At 43.2% G+C, this 16,906-nt stretch overlaps 1 protein-coding gene across 1 annotated transcript in view; it reads left to right on the forward strand.

Annotated features, from left to right (window-relative positions):
* Window positions 1–16,906, forward strand: part of LOC124788230 (membrane-bound alkaline phosphatase-like) — a 179,221-nt gene that overhangs the window by 53,721 nt on the left and 108,594 nt on the right. The window contains exon 2 of the mRNA XM_047255412.1: window positions 11,615–11,692. Within this exon, the coding sequence (XP_047111368.1) occupies window positions 11,615–11,692 (78 nt within the window). The remainder of the gene's footprint in view (window positions 1–11,614; window positions 11,693–16,906) is intronic.

Raw genomic sequence — 16,906 nt, forward strand, 5'->3', positions numbered from 1 at the left:
GTATTAGTAAGACGGAACGAAGGAGACTGGCTGTGAGAAAGTGAAAAGTGATAGTCAAACAGACACAAAGAGATCATAATAGCGAGTTGGCCTGAATGAGTGTGGGAGAGCGTAGAAGCGGGAGTGGATGGGTATGGGCTACTTACAGCGATGGACTTGTGGGTTTTGGTGAATTACATTTAGGGGAGCTTGTGCGAATGAGAGGTGAGTTGCATGTTAAAACGGTAGTGAGTATGTTTGCATGTTAAAGTTTTTAAAGATGCTGGGAAAGGTCAAATGAGGCAGCTGGTACCCCACTTTTCAGTCACTCTATTAATAAACAGGAGCATATTCGCATTTTTTGTGCTTCGGTAGGAGCATTTTTCGGCCGGTTTGTTGTATTGATTATAATAAACACACGTGTATCAAATTGCATACAGAGAATGTTTACATTAAAATGCCAACGCACATTGAGGGAAAGGGGGGGGGGGAGGGAGGGGAATTAAGTGATATGAATTACGCTTTAGATACATGTGAGCGGACCGCAAGGCAGTATGGAAAGGAAATGAGGTATGTCTTCTGGGATGACTCCTGAACCTGCATACACCAATATTACCGAAATAATTGCTTTCGTCATGTCCTGAGACGGTTGGGTAGGTCTTTCGCGTTACCGTTGTCGTAGCCTCTGTCTAGCATTATCCCTGGCTTCCACCCAATACCACTTTCTTATTCGCTCTTTATTGGTCAGTAAAATTTTGACATTACACTTAGGTGAAATCGAAATAACGCAATATTAATTTTACGTAATGACAGGATTTTTTATATAAAGAATTTTGCTTGAAACTTACAAAGTACACGAATAAGTTTTACAACGGTAAGTACAGTATACAGAACTTTACAGTGAAAGGATCTGAGCTACTGGGAGCAATTAACCTGTGGAATGAAATGGGTGCAGCGCTAGAGAGACATTCAACATTTCTGTTTGAAAACCTAGGACATATCACTCATGATTTTTAGGTCTGTGGGCTGCCTATTAAAAACGAAATTTGCAGAATAATGCCCACTTGTACGTGTGTGTGAAGTATTATCGTAGTGCAAATAGTTTTCTTGTCTAGTTTTCTTGTCTAGTGTTCACTGACTCGATATGGGGCTCGTTTTGAATGGGTCGACATTATTAACCATAAATCCCAGAGAGATCTTAGAAAAACGGCCTGCATGAATTTCGCTAGATCGCCCGGAAAATCAGATTGCCTTTATTTTCTGGAATGAGAATAGTCATTGTAATACGAGAGGTGCCTCGAAATAGGGCACCGTAGGCTGTAACAGAAGAAAAGTATTCAAAAATAAATCAGCTTTCGTGATTCAGTCGCCGAGACTGAAGACGTCCTTCCTATATCCAAGGCAGCATTTAATTTCTGAACTATGCCTTGAATGTCATATTTCCCACGGAGTTTTTCATTCCAGTAGAGGTTTTCTTTACGGAGAATGCAGTACTAGCAGATGAATCATAAACCCCTAGATTATTCGGTAGTAAAATATCATGTAAATGCTGCATTATAGTACAAAAATTTGAAATACCCTTCTCAGCTCGACGAGAGGTCAGTCAACAGTGGAAGGCAGTGCTCTCACTGATACTGTACTCTAGGAGGTCACGACGTCGTCTGACGAAGGGAGCAACCGAACTACGACCCAGACATACGTGCAAATATTTACTACCCTCTCTCCTACCCATCAGTTTCTGCCACACGCCCGCCTTTACCACCGGCTACGAAAGCCACGTGAGACGAACAACGTCGTGCACCTTGGCAAACGTCATGAGAGTTGCGTAACTCGGGGCCGGTTTGACGCCACGCGCAGCCCGTAGTACTGATGTGCTGCGGGGCCCCTATTTACCAAAATGCGCTCATGTTGTTTTTAACCTATCATCGTACTGAAAGGTGTGAAGTTAAGATCTAATAAGTGTTTATTTATTTAAGCACTAATATGTGAGTTCCGCTTTCAGTTGTAGCTTGCGAACCATTACCCTAAAAACACAATACAAATTCCTCAAGAGATTGAAAAATCACACGTCAAGGCTGAATTGTAGTGGGTCGATTCATACATCAAGCAAATAAACAGGTAAATGCCAACGGTTGCAAGTTGCTGGCTGTAGCTTCGACTTCTTGCCGATTCAGAATCTGATGTCAAGTGGACCTTCCGGCAGTCAGTTCGTTTTCCATATATTCAGCTACGCGGGTAAAACAACGAATGAAAGATGATTTGCAAAATCGCTTAGTAGTAACAACAGTGGCAAGGATTCACTAGCTGTAAAATTAAGGTAAAAGTCCAGTCACAGCCTTACATCGGTACGCATGCGACACCATGTGCTATCTAATATCTTCCAAAATGCTGCACATGAAACGATTTCCATTGATGATAGAAGTATAGGATCAAATATTTTCGAGAGCCTGTAGGCTAGATTTCATTCCTATACCTAACAGAAGGATCGTCTTACTGTAACTACGTACAGGCTCAAAGTATGGATATTTCGCACTTCCTAAAGCTTAGAAAAATGGACCACATCAGGTGGTTATTTTCACATTAGATGTGGTCCTCTGAGCGCCTTAAGGGACTTTAGTTCATGGGCAGTTCTTGAGAAAACCGGAAAAACACGATTTTTGGGTACGAAAACCGAACCGCGGATTTCGAGACGGCTATGCACAGAAAATTTCTGAAATTGTTTGCGATATATTCCTAAGATCACGATCTCCAATTACGTTCAAAATTGTTCTTGATATCTTTATCCATTTTCGTGTACAGAAGTCCAATGTTGTCCTCTCCTTAAACGTAAAATAAACACGTGAAATCCGGTGTGAGCAGAAATTGTAATTTATTAAATAAAGTAGCACACAGATATATGGTGTAAAGAGTCTCCGTCATCATTAGGATTCTAGAAACACCGTGCTGTTTTTATAGTGTCGCCGGTGCTATGCATTAAGACTGATAACGGGGGGCCTATGGCTGACAAAGAGGTGTAGGAGCGAGGGTAGTAAATACTTGTACAAGTGACACTTTCTGGCGAATTAAAGTTGTGTGCCGGACCTAGACTCCAACTCGGAACCTTTGCCAGTGTCTGAGGTAGTGATTCTATTGCTCCCTTCGTAAAACGACGTTGTTATCCCCTAAACCATTGTATCAACGGGGGCACTGTCTTCCAGGGTTGACTGGCCTCTTGTTAAACAGACAAAGATATTTAAAATTTCTGTACTATAATGCATCATTTCCGTAATATTTTACTAGCGAATAATTCAGGGGTTAATGATGTATCTGCTAGAACTAGATTCTAAGTAGAGAAAAGCTCTGTTGCAATGTAAACTCTGTGGAAAGCATAACATTCAATACATAGTTCAGAAATTGAATCCTGCTTGCTACAAGAAGAATGTCCATTGTCTCTGAGACTGAATCACGAAAGCTGATTTATTTTTGAGTACTTTTCTTCTGTTACAGCCTATGGTACCTTATTTCGAGGCACCTTTCTGCGTTATCATTGTCTATTCTCAGGACAGAAAAAAAAGCAGTCTGTTTTTCTGTGCCATCTAATGAAACTCATGCAGGCCGGTGTTCTAAAGCCTCTCTGGAATTTATGGTTAATAATGTTGACCCATTCAAAAGTAGCTCTTTAGTCGGTCAGTGAACATTGACCAAGAAAACTATTTGCACTACGATAACACTCGATTCAACAATTCAGTTACCTACAAGTACGCATTATTCTGCAAGATGCGTTTTTAACAGTCACCTGAAAATCATGACTGATATGTCCTAGGTTTTCAAACAGAAAAGCTACAGTTTTTCTAGCGTTGCCCTTATTTCATTCTGCGGAAGAGTTTCTCAAAGTAGCTCTGATCCTTACGGTATAAGGGCCTGTATACTATCGTTAATATTATTTCTACATTTTAAAAGTTCATTTTCGGTCTTCAGTTTGTATTACAATGCTAGGACACGCTGCATTATCGAGTAACATTTGTTAGTATACCCGCAAGGGAACTGATCATTTTAACTGAATTGAAAAACATTGAAAAGAAACGATGAAGTGTAGTGTTGTGACGTTTCAACTAACTTCAGTGAATCCGCACTAATTTTTTAGGTAAAACAGTTTTAACAATCCTTCAGTTTTCATTCCCAGTTGCAGTTTTTTTTTAATACAGTATTAGTTTCGATCCCCCTGGAACTTCAGTGTAGTATTATATTGTTGTGGCTGTATTGGAACCACACATCAAAATACTAAGTATGTTACAATTGTTTTAAATATAGATGCAGTTGCTGTTACCTCATCACAAATAAGTTAGCTATAGTAATCCTTCGTATCTGTCTCCTTTCCGTAAGTTCTTAGCCTGATAAGAATGCTGCAGATATCGGGTCGCAAGTGGCAGTGTATGAAAGGAGATTAAACCGTGACATGAACCTATATTTAAGTATCACTATCAATTGATTCTTTAAATTACCCAACGACATATAGACGTATGTAAAATTATATGGTATCTTTAATAATTTTGATATGATGTGAATGATATAGGTAGGAGGGTTTGGGGGATGGGGAGCGGAAGGAGAGAAAGGGAGTGGATACTGCCAATCAAAAAAGTAAATCGTGTTCCAGAGCCAGTGTACACATAAATATGACTACGCGCTACGATTCTATTTCTCTCAACTTATTGAAATTGCTTAAAACAGTAAAATGAACGATTTTTTTAATTCATTTTACGTAGAATATCAAACGTTTCTGTCAAACACTGTAGTGCTAACTGTGAAATTACCTTTTTTCACGTTATGTTGGTTCTGTTCGGACGTTTACGTGGATGAAAGAGTTCTTTTGAATCTCACAGTAATCGCAAGGGGGAAAACACTGACTTTTGCCATTAATTTAGCTAATATGAACAAACCCTTACGAGCTTAATAAGCAGACCAGAAAACTCCACCAGACCGCGCATGCCAGAAAATATCCCGTATATAGCGTATTTATTTCTGCATCTTTCCATGCCCCTCTATAATCTTGATGGTGATCCGAACACAAACACACACACACAGAAAACAGAGTAGCCTCACTACAGCAAATATCGTCGGATGCTGTGGCAGACCTACATCGCACGTTTCATTCCTTTGACTCCCAGCACCCGCTGGACGTCATGTGCTCTCGGAATTGACGTGCCGCATTTCCGCATTTTTGTGACAAGGAGTCATTTGGGAGCAGCTTTCCCTTCATATTTCCGCCACATAAGATCAGCAACGCTTATAAAACCGTACTTAAATATCAGGAAACCGATAAAGATACCTATGACAAAACAGAAACCTAAACTGTGACTGCTGCGAAGGGCTTTTCACAGGCGGCAAAATCACACAGAGTGGACCAACAGTATCTTGCAAACTACGTAATTAATGGCCTGCTTGCTACCGATACCAAAACTGATGATGACCATAGCGTTGGTGGTAGTGCTTCTACCGATCCTTAGAATCCTCTTAGGTACACACTTTCTTGTTTTAGCATCTACCGAACGACTCGGGGCAAGATATGTATTTTGGCAGAATAGAGTATTGTAGGAGGGAAAGTTTCAAAACGAGCGTATAACCAGAACAGCAGGTAGCGTGTGTCTTGCAACGAAACTCAAAGCCTGCAGAGTGAGCTGACACCAATTAAAAAACACGACTCATTTAATTTCTATGCTCTAGTGGCAGTTCCGTGAGTATCGGAAGGATATCTCCAAAATAATGTTTCCAATATGTATCAATCACTCCAGCGAACTTAATAGGTCGAATGCGTTGCATGAAAGGTAATCGAGGGCTACTAAAACCACCTTCATGTACATGCTGTACGGAAGAGGCATGTTGTCTGTTGGAAAAAATACAAAAGCGGTAGATGCGAGTGAAACATCCAGCAAAATCAGCTGTCACTGAACACTGCCTCAGCTGTTTACAAAATAGAAAGATGTTAGCTAGCATCATATTGCTGGTGGCGATTTTCGGAGATAGTGTAACGAAATTAGAGAGGCGGATAAGTTAACCAAACTGCACATAGGCTTTAGCTTAAGTGAATGATAGATCCGTCATTTAGTTTGCTAAAACGACTTCGGAGAACATCTAAATCAGTCTGCTCGTAGGTAAGTGTTTCATAGCGTATTTTTTGGTAAAAGCAGTTTCTTGCGGCAAGGGGAAGGCGGACCAGTGAGTACAATTTGCTGATAGAATGGTTAGGAGGTAAATATACCTACTAAAGAGACTGCCTACACTACACTCTTCGATCCTATTCTGGGGTAATGGTGCCCTTACTATCGTGAAATAGTGGAAAGAATGTCACGGATACGGTAAGCGAATTGGCAAACGATAAGACTGCCTTCTTTCATTGCGGCCATATCTTTTCACGAAATTACAATCACCTACTTTCTCCCCTGAATGCCAAAATGCACAGGTCGGACGAAAGTATGGAAAGCACAAAAATACAATAAGTTGCCGGGCCTCATAACCGTAATAGTTGGCATTCAAAACAGGTACCAGTACTCTCGATATGGACAAATACATGTCCTGAAAGATTTTCAGGGGAATCTTAAATCATTCTTCTTGCAAAACGATTGCAGGTTCAGGTAACGATAATATACGTGGATAGTGATCGTGCACACTTTTCTGGAAAACAGACTACAAGGGCTCAATAATATCGAGATCTGGTGACTGTGGTAGCTAGGGAAATGGGACAATTCATGCTCGTGCTCACAAAACCAGACCTGGACGATGCGAGCCGTGTGAACGGGGGCCCTATAGTCTTGGAACACACCAACACCATTGGCGAACAAACATTGTACTATGGGATGGACCTGATCAACCAAAACTGCCTCATAATCGTTGGTAGAAATGCGGTATTGCAGACTAAATGTGGGGCCTATGGAATACCACGATATGGGTGTCCAAATCATCACCGAACCCCCCGCCCACTCTCCTCACGTTTCTTTGTGGAAAGTAAACTCGGCCAGAAGTTGGAAACAATGTGAAAGAAGACTCGTCCGATCAAATGGCTTTCTTCAACTGTTCTGCAGTCCACGTTTTGTGGATTTGGCAACACGTTTTTCTCTTACAGGTATTTGCACTGATGAGTGGCTTTGGAATACCAGCTTCCCTTGCAATCCCCTACTTAGGGAGCTCCCTCGAGTTTGTTTTGGTGCTGATAAGGTTCGTGAGTGTGGTATTCAGTTCGCGAGTGACTTCAGAAGCTGTCGTCTTCTTCAAATGGCTCTGAGCACTATAAGACTTAACATCTGAGCTCACCAGTCCCCTAGAACTTAGAACTACTTAAACCTAACTAACCTAAGGACATGACACACATCGATGCCCGAAGCCGGATTCGAACCTTCGACCGTAGCGATCTCGCGGTTAAAGACTGAAGCGCCTAGAACGACTCGGCCCCAACGGCCGGCTGTCGTCTTCTTACTTTTAGTCTCAGTTCCCTGCAGTGACCGTCCGTCACGACCCTTCGACACGCACTTCTGTCCGCGTTGTGCCATATCAGATGATGTTTTTCCGATATCCCCGTATGCAGTATAAATCTCCCATACAATGCCTCTTCAAACATGAAACAATTCGGCTCCTTGGGTTGCGGAAGCACCAGCGATTTCCCCAGATCTGAATTCACATAATACCTACATGATGCACTCACAACTAGACAGAGACTGTCCTGACAGCGAGTGACATTTGCAATGCCCTGAGGACATTGCACAGGTGCAGTTCGTAGTCAGATACAACAGCGTATCCTGCAGCTTTGACTAACAGCTGTATTCATGTGTAAGCATTCGTCTCTCCCGATTTCCATACTTCTCATCAACCCATGGTACATTTCTCCCTCACCTACATAGGGAGTAACGGCAATAATGATACAACAAGAGAAGCAGGACCCCGCATGGATTGATTTGCGTGTTGATTTTTTCCTTGCATATTTAGGGACAGTAAAAGGGAAGCATCAGAAATGAGAACAGCGAGAAACATAACAGAATTTGGGTCACGAAGTTACGAAATTCTGTTACATAGAAAGCAAAACAATCTACGATGAGCGGAGCAAGGAAGACATACCTAGCGGACTAACATTGGCAAAAGGGCATTCCTGCCCGGCAGAAGTCTGCGAGTATTAAGAATAGACTTTAATCTGAGGAAGAAATTTGTGAGACTGTACGTTTGGAACACAGCACTGCATTGCAGTGAGACATGGACTGTGAGAAAACCGGAACGAAGAAGCATTTACGATGTGGTGCTACAGATGAATGTTGAAAATTATGTGAACCGGTAAGGTAAGGAGCAAGGTGGTTCTGCGCAGAATCGGCGAGAAAAGAAGTATGTGGGAAACACTGACCACAGAAAGGGAGGGAACGATAGGACATCTGTTAAGACATCTTGGGGATTAACAAACCGCTTCAGCTGTATGTAGTCTTTTGTTTATTGATCATTACCAGTTTCGTGGCTCTAAAACCCACATCATCAGGCGGATTTAGTGCCATGAAACCGGTAGTGATATAAAAATTGAGGACTAAACACAGTTGAAGGTGATTACTCATAGCTGTCTTTGACCTGCTTTTATGTTGTCTGCATCAGGCATTAACTTCCATGTTACTAGAGGGAGCTGTAGAATATAATAACCTTAGAGGAAGACAGAGATCGGAAAATATCTAGCAAATAACTGGGGAGGTAGGTTGCAAGTGATAATCTCAGATGAAAAGATTAGCACTGGAGACGAATAAGCGACGGGCAGTATCTAACCAGTCATATACGACTGATGACTCAAAAAGCCGGCTGGGTGGCCGAGCGGTTCTAGGAGCTACAGCCCGGAACCGTGCGACCGCTACGGTCGCAGGTTCGAATCCTGCCTCGGGCATGGATGTGTGTGACGTCCTTAGGTTAGTTAGGTTTAAGTAGTTCTAAGTTCTAGGGGACTGATGACCTCAGCAGTTAAGTCCCATAGTGCTAAGAGCCATTTTTGTAAATTGTAAAGGTCATCGTGAAAGTCTCGAAGGGCCAGTAAAAATTATAGTCCTGCGATTCCATATTTCCAATGAAAGAAAGTGAGCTTTCTGGTTTTTTGTTCTTTCGTGGTCTTTTTTCCTTTTTGTTTCGTTTCAGGATTTTAATCTTCAAATTGATGATTGCGCTTTTCGCTACAACCGTATTTTTTGTAGTTTTAGTATTGACTGAGGTAACTGCTAGCACGTCTTTTAATTCTGACTAATGCATTTTTATGGTATGTCTGTATCCTCGCCCCATTAGCTTATTATGCCATTTAATAGTTTACATAGATTAACAAATCATGTTTTGCAATTAATCTGATGATGCGATAACAGCGCGAAACGCGAGCAGTAAATATTGCAACAGAGACTGTCTTTTTTTTTCCTACAAAGTTAGTCCATCGAGTGCGCTTCCTATTCACAGGCGCAGGAATGGGGAGTAGAGAATTGGCTATTTACACTACCCGAACACGGGGCGGCCCTGGCACGGTCGCTTTCCTGCGACAACCTTGGCCGTGTTTCGCCGCGGCGACACACACAGAGTGCTAGCAGCGCTCTATATTGTGAATGCAGCCGCTACACGCGGCGCTGCTAGCGGAGCTCGCTGTCTGAGCCACCTGTTGTGATAGGCTGCAGATAACGGGCGCCCAGCCGTAACGGCGCTTGCCGCCTGTGCGCACACTCACAGGTGAGCACGTGCCGGCCGAGCTCCTACATCGAGCCCCATCAGCTACACGTATCTATAGGATTTCTGCAAGTCAGCGCCATTTTAAATGGATTGCTTATTTTTAAGCATCGCTTCCGTGTACTGTCACGAGTGTTTGATGCTTGGAAAATAGTATAAGTTTACAAACAGCCATGCCAGCATTTTGATAAGACATGTGGGACCCGTACCAACAGCGGGTAGCCCACTAAACGCAAACAGAGAAGGGCAACACGAGTGTTCACACGTTTGTTTGACCACCGCAGCGTTTTTTGGACGTGTTGAGGAAACTGAATCGGCAGGCACTTGAAGAGGGCTACAAATTATCCCGTGAGACACTATTTACAAATTTCCACTACGTGTCTCTCTCGTCATGATCTTGAAGACACTGTTAAATTGGATAAAAACTCATAGGTATACGTGCCACGTGAAATTCGAGTAAAATCCCACGCTTTTTTTTCTGTCCAAGGACTCCGTCGCGAAAGACCTCCTGGCAATATTAGGTTAGTCATATCGCGCGCAGACGCGATTCAGCACGTATTCCTCCCACGCTTCTTATGTGAAAAGAAAACTAAGATGCGGTAAAATCACTGGACATACCTTCTGCCATCCATTCGTAGTGGTTTCTAGAGCTTAGTTGTAGATGTTGATAAAGTTAATGATACTGTAATTCTGATAGTCTGGATCACAGTGACTATAATGATATCGAAAAAAATAACGAAGCTCGACGACAATATCATCTTAGTATTTCGACGATCAGCCATGGACCGAAATTACAGAAGCGGCCAGCACCACAATTGGTACTTTTCGTACCCAAAAATCGTGGTTCCCGCATTGTTCTCATGGACCGCCCCTGAGCAGTTGGTTCTTCTAAAAACACCCTAGATCACAAGTAATGCGCAACAATTAGTCGATTTAATCAATTTGCCTGGACTGGAGGAAGAGAGTAATGTTTACATTTTGACCCTGTACTGCAGAATAGTTAAAGTATGCTCGTTCTTCCGATAGGGGTATAAATATTTGCTAGACCAATGGCTATTGAAATCACTTGACCTCTTATCAGTGTAATTAGTAGACCCCCAGGTATGACCCACTTTTTTTGATCATTTTAATTAAAAAACGTACCTTAAATTCTACTGATAAAGTGTAGGTTAGGAAACCCATGCATCAAGGAGCTTCAAATTTCTGTAATAATACCAGGTGGTTATAATTAAAGTGCAGTTACTCACAGAGGTCCAATGTGGGCTGCAATTGTCGTACGACAGCGAAACTTGGTCGTTTTTCTAATGCGTTAATGCGAAAACGATTTACCATGGAAACAAATAAGTTCCAGTTTTGTCCATCAGGTGCCAATCTGGCGGTGTGAAAGCAAGAAAGACATATAGAAATGTTTCGTTATGTATCAGGTTAGAAACGGGATGTGAGCACAAAACGTCAAACAAGTGATAAAGGCACAATGTTGATTTTACTATTTACTGCCACTTACACAATTCGATCAGTATGAACACCCGAGATGTCACCGAGGTGCCGTACAGCTCCAGATTAGGACCTGGCGGCCAGCGTAAATCGGCTCCGCGTTAACGCATTAGCATATCTACGAAGTTTCGCTGCCATACAATAATTACAGCCTGCAGTGGACCTTCGTGATTAATTGTACTTCAATCGCAACAACCTAGTACTACACAGGTATGTCGAACGTCAAAATAAGTATGGAGGACTAAAAGGCATACCCAGTTTCTTCAATATAAGGCTCTAATGGTATAGCCCTCGAAAGGTGTGCTAATAAATAGGTAGAGGAATTATAAATAAATTACTAGATTGATTAAATACATATTACTGGATTTTCGTACATCAACGGAAAGCAGTCTGACAATATTGCTGTACTAATTTTAATTATATCTGACCACAATCTTTCATTTGTTTGTAGATGAGAGTGTCATGCATCCAAAAATCGCTTGCCAAGCCAGATCGAAGAGAGACATCTCGTACAACATCAGAGAAAAAGGTAAGTACAAATTATTCATTGACGAAATATTTATTTGCTGATTTATTTATTCCTTTATCGAATGCTGGAACAGGCAGTGCTATTATACAAGGGGTATACACAGGCATCCAATAACCTCTTCAAAGAAAAATAAAATTAAGCAGTTATTAATATTTTGTTTCACTGTAGTTACATGTCTGCATTTCTGGCACACACTGAAATACTCACGTCACCCAGCTTGTCTTTGAAACACTCAGCGACCTACGTTTGTTCCATTTTATGCTGATCCCATCTCGTTAGTGACAAGCTATGTTACTGGGGGTCAGACTTCAATGTGTGACAGGAAAGCAAGCATGTATCTGCAAACAAACAAAAATTTCATTAAGTAAAGAAGTCACCCTCATTCTGCCAACGGCCTTGACAAAGAGGGCGGAAGAGCGGACAGAGGTTCCGGGCACTCTCTGGTCCTAGGGGTGGGAAATTGCCCCTAAGGTCAGACTGATCAACGGACTGAGGCTGCAGAAGGCAATGGAAACCACTACATTAAAGACACTTCACGTATTTCCACATGATATGTGGCCTGTAACTGAAGAAGTGTCATTATGATCTCTCCACTGGCAAAAGATTCCGGAATGATTCCCATTCAGATCATCGGGAGAGGACTGCCAAAGATTGAATATCCAACTACAGGATAATATTTTACGAGCCGGGGCGTAGAATATCAGAAGATTGAACGTGGTAGGAAAGCTAGAAAATCTGTAAACGGAAATGCAAAAGCTCAATCTAGATATAGTAGGCATCAGTGAAGTGAAATGGAAAGAAGACAACAGCAGCAGAAAATGGTGTAACGGGAGTAGTGTTCGTTGTGAATAGGAAGATAGAGCAGAGAGTGTGTTACCGTAAACAGTTTGGTGATAGGGTTGTTCTTATCAGAATCGACAGCAAACTAACACCGACAACGATAGCTCAAGGTACATGCCGAGGTCGTAGGCTGAAGATGAAGAGACGGAGGAAATACATGAGGATATTGAAATGTTAATACAACACGTAAATGGACATGAAAATCTAATAGCCGTGGGGGAATGGACAGCCCTTGTAGCGGAAGGAGTATAAGGAACTGTTACAGGAGAGTATGGGCTTGGAACAAGGAACGAGAGAGGAGAAAGACTAATTGAGTTCTGTAGTAAATTGCAGCTAGCAATAGCCAATACTCTGTTAAAGAATCACAAGAGTAAGAGGAATGCTTGGTAAAGTTGGGGTGACATGGGAAGATTTCAGTTACACTATAACATGGTCAGACAGAGATTCCGAAATCAGATATCGGATTGCAAAGCGTATCCAGGAGCAAATACAGACTCAGATCACATTATAGCAGTGATAAAGATTAGGCTGGAGTTAAGAGATTAGTCAGGAAGAACCATCACGCAAAGAAGTGGCATACAGAAGTGCTAAGGAATGTCGAGGTGTGCTGGAAGTTCTCTGAGTCTATAGGCACTGCAGTAAGGAATAGCTCCTTAGGAAGTACAGTGTAAGGAAGTAGACATTTCTAAATAGGACAATCATAGAGGTTGGAACGAAAAATGTAGGTACAAAGAAGGCAACTGCGAAGAAACCATGTGAAACGGAATAAATACTTCAGTTGATCGATGAAAGAAAGAAGTACAAAAATATTCACGGAAATTCAGAAAGACGAGTCGATGGGGAATGAAAGAAATAGAAAGTGCAGGGAAGCTAAGGAGAAGGGACAGGATGATGGGACATCAGTTAAGACATCGAGGAATGGCTTCTATGGTACTAGAGGGAACTGTAGAAGGCAAAAACTGTAGAGTAAGACAGATTGGAATACATCCGCCAAGTAACTGAGTAAGTACGTTACAAGTGCTACTCTGAGATGAAGAGGTAGGAACGGAAGAGAAATTTTTAGTGGACCACATCAAACCAGTCGTAGAAAAAGGATATTTGCCTGTCTCGTAAGACACCAGTGAAAAAGCGAGACGGCGCAGTCGTTAGCACAATGCACTCGCGTTGGGAAGCACGACAGTTCAAATCCACATCGGGATATACACTCCTGGAAATTGAAATAAGAACACCGTGAATTCATTGTCCCAGGAAGGGGAAACTTTATTGACACATTCCTGGGGTCAGATACATCACATGATCACACTGACAGAACCACAGGCACATAGACACAGGCAACAGAGCATGCACAATGTCGGCACTAGTACAGTGTATATCCACCTTTCGCAGCAATGCAGGCTGCTATTCTCCCATGGAGACGATTGTAGAGATGCTGGATGTAGTCCTGTGGAACGGCTTGCTATGCCATTTCCACCTGGCGCCTCAGTTGGACCAGCGTTCGTGCTGGACGTGCAAACCGCGTGAGACGACGCTTCATCCAGTCCCAAACATGCTCAATGGGGGACAGATCCGGAGATCTTGCTGGCCAGGGTAGTTGACTTACACCTTCTAGAGCACGTTGGGTGGCACGGGATACATGCGGACGTGCATTGTCCTGTTGGAACAGCAAGTTCCCTTGCCGGTCTAGGAATGGTAGAACGATGGGTTCGATGACGGTTTGGATGTACCGTGCACTATTCAGTGTCCCCTCGACGATCACCAGTGGTGTACGGCCAGTGTAGGAGATCGCTCCCCACACCATGATGCCGGGTGTTGGCCCTGTGTGCCTCGGTCGTATGCAGTCCTGATTGTGGCGCTCACCTGCACGGCGCCAAACACGCATACGACCATCATTGGCACCAAGGCAGAAGCGACTCTCATCGCTGAAGACGACACGTCTCCATTCGTCCCTCCATTCACGCCTGTCGCGACACCACTGGAGGCGGGCTGCACGATGTTGGGGCGTGAGCGGAAAACGGCCTAACGGTGTGCGGGGCCGTAGCCCAGCTTCATGGAGACGGTTGCGAATGGTCCTCGCCGATACCCCAGGAGCAACAGTGTCCCTAATTTGCTGGGAAGTGGCGGTGCGGTCCCCTACGGCACTGCGTAGGATCCTACGGTCTTGGCGTGCATCCGTGCGTCGCTGCGGTCCGGTCCCAGGTCGACGGGCACGTGCACCTTCCGCCGACCACTGGCGACAACATCGATGTACAGTGGAGACCTCACGCCCCACGTCTTGAGCAATTCGGCGGTACGTTCACCCGGCCTCCCGCATGCCCACTATACACCCTCGCTCAAAGTCCGTCAACTGCACATACGGTTCACGTCCACGCTGTCGCGGCATGCTACCAGTGTTAAAGACTGCGATGGAGCTCCGTATGCCACGGCAAACTGGCTGACACTGACGGCGGCGGTGCACAAATGCTGCGCAGCTAGCGCCATTCGACGGCCAACACCGCGGTTCCTGGTGTGTCCGCCGTGCCGTGCGTGTGATCATTGCTTGTACAGCCCTCTCGCAGTGTCCGGAGCAAGTATGGTGGGTCTGACACACCGGTGTCAGTGTGTTCTTTTTTCCGTTTCCAGGAGTGTATTTATTTAGGTTTTCCGTGATTTCCCTAAATCACTCCAGTTAAATTTAATATTATTCATTATGGATGGTTGCTTTGAAAATGGGACGACTATTTTCCGCCCCGTCCCTTTCCCTTCGTAATCCCCTAAATCACTCCAGGCAAATGCCGGGATGGTTCCTCTGAAAGGGCACGGCCGACTTCCTTCCCAATCCTTCCCTAATCCGACGAGACCGATGACCACGCTGACTGATCTCCTTCCCCGAAACCAACCAACCAACCAACCTACCTTCGTAATCCGAGCTTGTGGTCAGTTTTTTATGACCTCGCTGTCGACGGGATGTTAAACTCTTATCTTTCCTTCGTTGTTCTACGGAACTTACTAATTCTTACGGCACGAGGTGTATCCCAGGTGCCAGGTTCCATCGTAGGTTGTTCTGTATTCCGTTAAATATTTTTGCAGTATCATACCCCAATTCCATCTCCATCCAATCGTTCTTCCCTTTCTATGACATAGCCTTCCCTTCATTGCTCATCTCCCATAAGGATATATCTATTCCTACAGCGGGATCAGTTTTGTCCGTTTCTTTGTGTGTGTGCGCTGTCTTGCTTGCATGTATGCCTCAGCAGCTTTAGATTTATCCTCTTGCCATCCCTGAAGTTGTAGTTTTGATCATACTGTCAATCTCATGTTTTATTCGTCTCCATTCCCTTTTGCCTCCTTTATTTTTTATATTTTATTCTAGCATCAATGAAATTAGTATCTCAGACGTTATCGAAAGATTTATAGTGAGCGTTGTATTTTTCCCTTGTTGTTCCTCTGTCGTCGTCACGCATCTCTCAAAGTTTTGCTTTAGTCTCTGCAATCTCAACCATTCATTCTCTAATATTCTTTCGGAAATAATGAACGACCTCTGTTTGTTCCAACTTACCCATGTCCTGGTTCCTTATCTCCTACCTCTCTGCAGTTTCTTCAGTTTTTAAATGCTTTTCATAACAGATGGAGAATGGTCCGGTTTTCACTACATTTCCCGAAACTGTTACGTAGTATAAGAGCAAAGTTTCGAAATCTGTCTTTACAATTAATATGTGTAGTGTCTGCAAGTATCTTTTATAGATAGAACCTTGTTTTGTACTTCATGAAACAAGTTCAAGCAAGGATTAAAACGGGCGCAATGTAAATTTTTTTCCAGGTGGCTTCCCCTTCATTTCTGTTCTGCAGCCCATGTTGCGCTTTAATTTTTCTTTCTCTTCCTGTTATCCAGAACCATTTCGCGATGATAGATCCATTTTCTTCTGCCTTACGTACTGAATATTTTATTTTATTCTTCATTAGTTTTTTTAGTGTGTTGATCGTCTGCAGTTTTTAAAACTCCACATATAGCGAGGGGACACAGCATCTTCGACGTAGCGATGAAGTACGGATTTTACCGTACGACCATTTCACGAGTGTACCGTGAATATCACGAATCTAGTAAAATATAAAACCCCCGACATCGCTACGGTCGGAAAAAGATCCTGCAAGAACGGGACCAACGACGACTGAAGAGAATCGTTCAACGTGACAGAAGTGCAACCCTTCCGCAAATTGCTGCAGATTTCAATCCTGGAACATTAATAAGTGTCAGTGTGGGACCATTCAACGAAACATCATCGATATGGGATTTCGGAGCCGAAGGATCATTCAGGTACCCTTTATGTCTGCACTACACAAAAGCTTTATGCCTTGCCTGGGCCCGTCAACACCGACATTGGACTGTTGATGACTGGA

This window comes from Schistocerca piceifrons, chromosome 3 (assembly GCF_021461385.2).
Source record: "Schistocerca piceifrons isolate TAMUIC-IGC-003096 chromosome 3, iqSchPice1.1, whole genome shotgun sequence".
NCBI lineage: Eukaryota > Metazoa > Arthropoda > Insecta > Orthoptera > Acrididae > Schistocerca > Schistocerca piceifrons.